This window comes from Ictalurus furcatus, chromosome 22 (assembly GCF_023375685.1).
Source record: "Ictalurus furcatus strain D&B chromosome 22, Billie_1.0, whole genome shotgun sequence".
Classification (NCBI taxonomy): Eukaryota; Metazoa; Chordata; class Actinopteri; order Siluriformes; family Ictaluridae; genus Ictalurus; species Ictalurus furcatus.
The window spans coordinates 19,510,159-19,518,727 of record NC_071276.1 but is presented as its reverse complement, the minus strand read 5'-3'; the positions used below and the strand labels follow the sequence as shown (position 1 = coordinate 19,518,727).

The 8,569-nt window shown below is 45.6% G+C and overlaps 1 protein-coding gene across 1 annotated transcript in view; it reads right to left on the bottom strand.

Annotated features, from left to right (window-relative positions):
* Positions 1–1,191: 1,191 nt before the first annotated feature.
* The window catches only part of tet3 (tet methylcytosine dioxygenase 3), a 32,842-nt gene continuing 25,464 nt past the window's right edge, over positions 1,192–8,569 (bottom strand). The window contains 6 exon segments of the mRNA XM_053653875.1: positions 1,192–2,939; positions 3,155–3,482; positions 3,875–4,012; positions 4,234–4,323; positions 4,591–4,741; positions 5,109–5,317. Of these exon segments, the coding sequence (XP_053509850.1) occupies positions 1,261–2,939; positions 3,155–3,482; positions 3,875–4,012; positions 4,234–4,323; positions 4,591–4,741; positions 5,109–5,317 (2,595 nt within the window). The 3' untranslated portion in view covers positions 1,192–1,260.

Genomic DNA, 8,569 nt, shown 5'->3' with positions numbered 1-8,569 from the left:
TCAGCTGTCGGGGCAAAAGCAGACAAAGAGGCATGGAAAGACCAGCGAGTAGCACCAATCCACTTGAATGGTCTCTCTTTCACTGAAGCTTTTAGCCTGTCAAGCTAACAATCTCACATTCGGAGGAGAGTTCTACGACTCCAGCAGGTTAAAATAGCTAAATTTGTGCTGCAGAGCACAGGTCCCACTCTAGGTCGTCTTTAGGGCATCATTAGGGTGGACTAAACCTCAATAGCACCTCGGAGAGAGCATCGACTTACTGCTGTCTCATGGATAGGGATTAGATACTGCACCATGAAGAAATGAGTCAGCACCGTGTGGTTGATGATGAGGATGCCTCAGGCAATGACATCTAATCAGGTCAGCTGACCTTCTCTGCTGTTAAAGAGCACCTTGGTCCGTTGCCGGCCACCGTGACGATGAGGGCAACCAAGGCAGGAAAAAAAGCACCATCGGACCAGGAAAAAGCTCAGCGTTTAAGCATGGAACTAAGTAGAAAGGCCAGCATCGGTGCCAGGGGTTCTTTCACGGCTTGTTTCGCTTGCACACTCTGGAGAAGGACAATGTTTGTAAGTGGGCTAGGCCCATTCTGCAGTCACAGAGTGTCTTGTGTAGGTCTCAGACGTTTAGCTTGCAGTGATGGTTTTATCAAGGTGCTGTTTTATGAAGAGGTTGACGGGTACAAAGGGGGCGGGGGGCGGGGGGGGGGGGTTTGAAGAAGCAAGATTCATTCAACTTGTTCACACATTCATATCGAACAAGCGAGAATGACGAAGACAAGATTGTTCCTCACGAAGAGAGGAGGAGGGGAAAAAAAATCTTAAAACATCATAAACACATTATAATGACACTGAGGAAAAACAATAGAATTAAAATAAAAAATAGTCATCTTTATAATATAATAACAATACCTGTAATAACATCAACAGTAACGATAGCAATCATAATATTGATAATAGAAATAATATTAGAATCATTAAATTCACTTAGGGAGGGTAAACTATGGAATCCCTTCCATTTTGGAGAGAACAAGAGCACCATGGGCATTCATTTGGGGGACTCCCAAACTGCCACCAAAACATGAGGTAAAAAAAAATTATAATAATAATAATAATAATTAAAAAAATGTCTTTTTATCCACCACCTGTCTGGTTGGTCTGCGATGGGATGGGATACAGAGTAGGGAGAGATACAGGACCATAGAGTGTGAGATTTTTTTCTTTCTTCCATCCTGTACTTCCAATTCCTGCCCCTGTGAGGTCACATGAAGCAACTGTAGGGCCCTGTGACCCGAGTGAAGGCGTAGGGCGACACTGTGACCATCGTGGTGGTGTGCTGCGTAGGGGCCAGCCGTGTCATCGCTTCCCGTTTGTCCTTGGTTGACTCAGAGGTGGAACTCACTAATCCGTCGGCCCACTTGCGTTTCTTGGCATAAGCTTTCATGTCTTCCTGTGAAAGGCCCAGAAGAGCTGCCTCCTGCTGCCTCTGCCTTGCCCTCTCAGCCAGCAGTTTCATCTTGGCTTCCCACAGTCCCAGTCCATGGCAGGGCTGATTCAAATTCTTATGCTGGTAGAACACCAGGGAGATGCGTGTCGGGTGACTGCGGTCTGGTTTTTTCAAGGGCGTTGTGGCATGTAGCTCCCGTCTGGCACATTCAATGAGAATGGAGCCGTGCGCAGGAGCCACTGCTACTCCTCCAATGTTGGGATCCAGAAAGTTGTGCTCGCTGTCCGACCACACCTCCTCCTCTTCGGGCTCTCGTTCACTTTCCACCTCACTATCCCAGCATGCTGCTCCGTTCACGTTTTGCAGTGCATCTGGAAACAGACGGCCTTCTGGCGCAGGGGATGGATTGCTTCCTGCTGCAGAGGCACCTCCAGATTTCCATGCCTTCTCCTGGAGGCCCAGGGGAGTGGAGCCTCGGATCTCTGCTGCCTCAGCCAACATCTTGTCTGGGAAAGCCCCAACAGGGGTTCCCTGTCTAAGTCCCCCATGCCTATAACCCAAGGACCCTGGTTGACCCCAAGCCTTGGGCTGTGGACTGGGGGCAGGGCTGCCCCAGTGTTGCGGGGTAGCTGGGTGAGGGGAAGGAGCTGGAGATGAATCACGGGAGGCTACTGGAGTACCAGGGTAGGAGCGCCACTGCTGCTGCTGTTGGGCATATTTAGAATGCTGAATTTGGCTATGGTGCTGCTGGTGGAGCCTCTGTTTTTCTGGAGTATACGGTGAATGAGTTGGACCTGGTCTGAGAGTTCTATCCCAGCCCGTAGATGCTAAGCTGCCATTGGGTGTATGCCCCGGCCAGGTGTCGGGTTGTGGGGTGACGCTGGGAGTGACGGGGCAACTTCTGACTTGCCCATCAGTTCTGCCGTCATATAGAGGTACTTCCATGGGCTCCTGCTTGACGATTGGTGTGATACGGTGCATCTGATCCGGAGGTGCAGATGGAGCACGTTTAGGTGGTGCTGGAGACTCAGAAAGCTCAGACTGGTGTAGGTAGCTGTGGTTGGCCATGTTGACTCCTTGTTGGCGGTGGTGATCAGCATGGTTTGAAACCAGCCTGGCCTGAAGACTCTGGATACTGGGTTTCTGTTCGTCTCCAGCAGTCTTGGGACAGATCCCATTATGGCCCATATAACCCAAGACCTCAGGGGGCAAAAGACCTTTCGGAGCATAGTTGTAGTAATTGTAGGGCATCCCTTGGAGTTTTGGTTGGAAGCCATTGATGGGGCTATGTGTAGAAGATTGGCTGTTGGAAGGCAGACTAACTCTTGCATAGGGACCAGGATAGGAAGAGTATGCACCATTCATACTGTAGGGATCAGGACACATTTTGGCATTCCCACGGGGTGGGTAGCCATCCAAGGCTCCATTGATAGCCTGAAAGTGGTCAACCAATTCTTTTTTGATGGTGGGCTTCACCTCTTGTTTTGGAATTCCTGAAAGGAGACAAATTATGAGACATATGTTTGTTAAAACAGGCACAGGAACCTAAATTTCACGATTGGGCGCACAATATTGAGTACATCGCCTCTTTGCATATAAAGTACAATGTTTGTTTACCATTTTACACTGGAAAATAGATAACTACGCATTATAGGATGTGTGGAACATCCTGCCAATTACTATTTATCTGCATGAGACAGAGCCTCACCTTTATTGCCTTGCAGAGAACCGTCTTTCTCGATCGTCTTTTCGGGTGTTTCCGACAGCTGCTGTTTCTTGTTCTTTTTCTCAGAGGCAGCTTTCTTGGCCTCTAGCCGCCGCTGCCGGCAGGATTTGGCTGGCTCGGGAAGCTTCCGGACCTCCCGTCGGAAATTTCTGAGCACCTGGATCGCTCCGTTCTGCATCTTCAGGCGCTGGTTCTCTTCACTGCCAAACTCGTCCGTCAAAGATATTTTATAAAGCGGAAGCACGTGAAGTTGTTCGTCATCTGGGATTACACCCAATGCCCGATTGTCCTCTTTTGTAAGAGTGCAAACCTGAAAGCAAGAAATTAGGTTATTAGAAATTAGGACCTCCTCGCTTTGTCAGTACTTCACACCTTGAGCTTGGCAGGATTTTCCCAAGAAATCTTACTATAGAATTGACTTTAAAGGTATTGATTATGCTGACTCTTTTACCGTGGTCTCTCCGAACATTTTTAATACGTTTACCAAACATAAATCTGGGTCTGAATCACAGACTTTTTACATTTTTTTTAAATATGTATTTGATTTGCTACCAAAAACACCAAAGTACATCAGCTCTTATGTATGATTGGGAAACTGAGGCTCACAAACATTACATGTCAACTCTTATAATACACAGCCAAAGTCCTGACAAACACATATACACACCCACACACCCACACACACACACACACACCGCATACCACAGTGCAGCCATTATGGAGGTTATGTTGGTCTTTGTGGGCATGGGCACAGAAGTCCAAGCATGCAGTGATGCCAGAAAAGGGACGTCCTTCTTTGAGCCCCAGCCGACAGTCAGGTGCTACTTTCTCACTTACACACTGCAGAAAACAATGGAATACACAATTGCTAGAAAACATGTATATTACATTTATGGTATTTGCATGTACATGTTTGCATGCATAGCCTTCGTGTGCTCAGGACAATGGAACAGGCCAAGAACATATTCTTGGTTAAGTTAGAGAAAGAAAAAAAAACGGGAAGGGGCGCCCTTATCCTGGGACAATTATTATTTCTGAGAGAAAACTGTGGCAGCTCGTACCTGGTTTTGGTATGCCTGAGGGGCCAGCTTCTTATATACAGGAGCCACTTTAGTGGCCAATTCCTGGAAGTTATCCCTGAGAAGTTCCTCCTGTGGAGTCAGAATGCCATAGCGTATTAGTTTCCAGATGTATTATACATAATATAGTTATGTATTATGTATAATACGACAAACACCTCTGACTGGCTGTGTCATGGTGGCTGTTTACAATCAGTTTGCATTGAAATATATGCTACGCAACTAGTTGCAGCTCACTTCAGTCCATTATGTTAACAGTATACGATCATAGTAATAAGCTTCGTTTAAAACCATACACAAAGTAAAGGAAAAGTTTCTAAATCAGATACAGTCACTAACCTCTTTGGGGTGTTCTCCTTGCAGTCTGAATTTGCGGGGGGTCTTGCTGCGGGCATATTTACACCCGTTAAAGTACATGCTCCAAGAACACCCGAAAGAGAAGGAAGCACCACAGGTCTCGGGGTCTTTTCCCTGGCACGCACAAGTACGACTGCGGAGAACAAAGACGCGTTTCAGTGCACAGTGACTGGACCAAAGGGAATGTGGTGGAGGGCCAGCAGAGTTTAGCAACCAACGGGCTGAAATTGGTATTACAACAGAACTATTATTCAAAACAAGTGAAAGCCAAAATAATACAAAATTCTTTATAAATGATAGAACAGTGCACACTGTAACTCTTAGTTCGACGTATCCTCTAGAGATCATACATAAATATACATAACAGATGTTTAAAGTGCATTTTGTCAGCGAGTACAAGGAATTGCGATTATATCTCTAAATCGAGGAAATTTCATCCTAGAAGCGGTGTAGAAACGTGCAGGTGAAAGAGGCACGACATTTTTTTCCCCCTCACTCACTCATCATTGAGGCCACAACGCCGGCTGGTGGGATTGCCGTATTTGGTGAGCGTCTCGGTGACCTCTCGATAAAGTTTATCACCGAGAGACTTTGGGATGCCCTCCCATGACAGGATGACAACGATGATAACGGCGTGGACACAATGGTGCCCGGCCCGTTGGCGCACCAGGCACAACAACTTCTCTTTCTCGCTGCTACGTCGAATCACCTGCAGGGGGCAGACAGGGAGCGAACAAAGAGACCGAGTTATAAGAAGACTCGAGTCATTACAGCAATGTTGTTCAAAATCCATAACAGTTTTTAAAACACCTGCATAAATCACAGAACGATGGATGCTTGGGAAATCTTTTCACAATGTAGGTGCGAAAATTTAGGGGGGTAAATTTAAAATGTATGTATAGCTGGAATTTATATATTTCTATAAAGCTGCAGCGTCCATTATTAAAAGCGCTATACAAATAAATAAAATCGAGGTGCTACATTCTGTATCACCCTGTTAGAAGGTAAAAGAAATAAAAACCAACGTGCACAAGCACTCATCCTGATTAAAATTGTCCATTATGACTGCTAAGGCCAGTTTAAATCCTAGCACATTATATCAGCATATTCTTCGATATGAAGACTGTAGTTTACTGTAAGTAAGGAATGAAGCACTTTTAGGCTGTCATGTTACCAAGAAACCGCCAGGTAAAATGGTAAACGGGCTGCACGTATATAGCGCTTTTTAAGCTTAGCAGTTCTACAAAGTGCTTTACACTGTTTTTCATTCACACACACACTCCACTGGCAGCATGCCATTGGGAGCAACTTGGGGTTCAGTGTCTTGCCCAAGGACACTTCGGCGTGTGGGCCGGGAATCAAACCGCCAACCTTATGATTAGCGAACAACCCGCTCTGACACTGGATGGTCTTTCTGCAATGCTAAATAAACATCTAAAGTAAACCTAACCAGAACATCATTTACACACTTTGTAAATCCACCATACAAGTCCCTGTGACGGTTGTTACTATAGATCCAATGACGCATTATTATACAAGCACATTAATATAAATCAAGAAATTTTGCTAACAGCTCGTGTATACTGTGTTCGTTTAGCCATTCAGAGGCGTTTTTATTGCAGAGAATTGAACAGCGTGAACAGAATGAAACTGAGTTTTGGAAGTGTTTGGATCGATTTCTGCTGCTTTCAACTACCGTGCCCCTCAGCATAATTTACCTGTATAAACATACACTATATGGCCAAAACTACGTATACCTGACCGTCACACTCGTATGTGGGCCTTCCCCTGCACAGACCCCCGACCTCAACCCCAGTGAACACCTTTGGGATGAACTGGAACGCTGACCGCAGGCCAGGCAGTCTCGTCCGACATGCCTGGCCTCAATAATGGACATGTTCCAACCAAAATCTACTGGAAAGCCTTCCCAGAAGAGTGGAGGTTATTATGACAGCAATGTAGGGGGGGATAAATCTATAATGAGATGCTCAACCAGCACATATGAGTGTGACTGGTCAGGTGTCCGCATACTTTCGGCAGTATCTTGTATGCACCTGAGAGGTACTATTACACAGGCCTCCACCTACAATTCACCTATGCAAACAATTTAATGCAAATGATAAAATATGGAAACAGACAGTAGCAAAGGATGAAAAAGGACATACCTTTCCACAGCTGTTGCAGCATTTTTATCTTTTTATTATTCTACTTAAACCCGTTAAGTGTTACCGAAGTTTTAATGAAATATGTAAAAATAGTTGATCGTATATTGTTTTAGTATATACAGTATCTCACAAAAGTGAGTACACCCCTCACATTTTTGTAAACATTTGATTAATATCTTTTAATGTGACAACACTGAAGAAATGACACTTTGCTACAATGTAAAGTAGTGAGTGTACAGCTTGTGTAACAGTGTAAATTTGCTGTCCCCTCAAAATAACTCAACACACAGCCATTAATGTCTAAACCGCTGGCAACAAAAGTGAGTACACCCCTAAGTGAAAATGTCCAAATTGGGCCCAAAGTGTCAATATTTTGTGTGGCCACCATTATTTTCCAGCACTGCCTTAACCCTGTTGGGCATGGAGTTCACCAGAGCTTCACAGGTTGCCACTGGAGTCCTCTTCCACTCCTCCATGATGACATCACGGAGCTGGTGGATGTTAGAGACTTTATGCTCCTCCACCTTCCGTTTGAGGATGCCCCACAGATGCTCAATAGGGTTTAGGCCTGGAGACATACTTGGCTTGACATCACCTTCACCCTCAGCTTCTTTAGCAAGGCAGTGGTCGTCTTGGAGGTGTGTTTGGGGTCGTTATCATGCTGGAATACTGCATACTGATCATGCTCTGCTTCAGTATGTCACAGTACATGTTGGCATTCATGGTTCCCTCAATGAACTGTAGCTCCCCAGTGCCGGCAGCACTCATGCAGCCCCAGACCATGACACTCTCACCACCATGCTTGACTGTAGGCAAGACACACTTGTCTTTGTACTCCTCACCTGGTTGCCGCCACACACGCTTGACACCATCTGAACCAAATAAGTATATCTTGGTCTCATCAGACCACAGGACATGGTTCCAGTAATCCATGTCCTTAGTCTGCTCATCTTCAGCAAACTGTTTGCGGGCTTTCTTGTGCATCATCTTTAGAAGAGGCTTCCTTCTGGGACGACAGCCATGCAGACCAATTTGATGGAGTGTGCGGCATATGGTCTGAGCACTGACAGGCTGACCCCCCACCCCTTCAACCTCTGCAGCAATGCTGGCAGCACTCATACGTCTATTTCCCAAAGACAACCTGTGGATATGACGCTGAGCACGTGCACTCAACTTCTTTGGTGGACCATGGCGAGGCCTGTTCTGAGTGGAACCTGTCCTGTTAAACCGCTGTATGGTAGTGGCCACTGTGCTGCAGCTCAGTGTCAGGGTCTTGGCAATCTTCTTACAGCCTAGGCCATCTTTATGTAGAGCAACAATTCTTTTTTTTCAGATCCTCAGAGAGTTCTTTGCCATGAGGTGCCATGTTGAACTTCCAGTGACCAGTATGAGGGAGTGTGAGAGCGATGACACCAAATTTAACACACCTGCTCCCCATTCACACCTGACACCTTGTAACACTAACAAGTCACATGACACCGGGGAGGGAAAATGGCTAATTGGGCCCAATTTGGACATTTTCACTTAGGGGTGTACTCACTTTTGTTGCCAGCGGTTTAGACATTAATGGCTGTGTGTTGAGTTATTTTGAGGGGACAGCAAATTTACTCTGTTACACAAGCTGTACACTCACTACTTTACATTGTAGCAAAGTGTCATTTCTTCAGTGTTGTCACATTAAAAGATATGAATCAAATATTTACAAAAATGTGAGGGGTGTACTCACTTTTGTGAGATACTGTATACATCACTTATACGTAGCAGAGGATTATCCCTGGGTGAACTGTTGCTTCTGA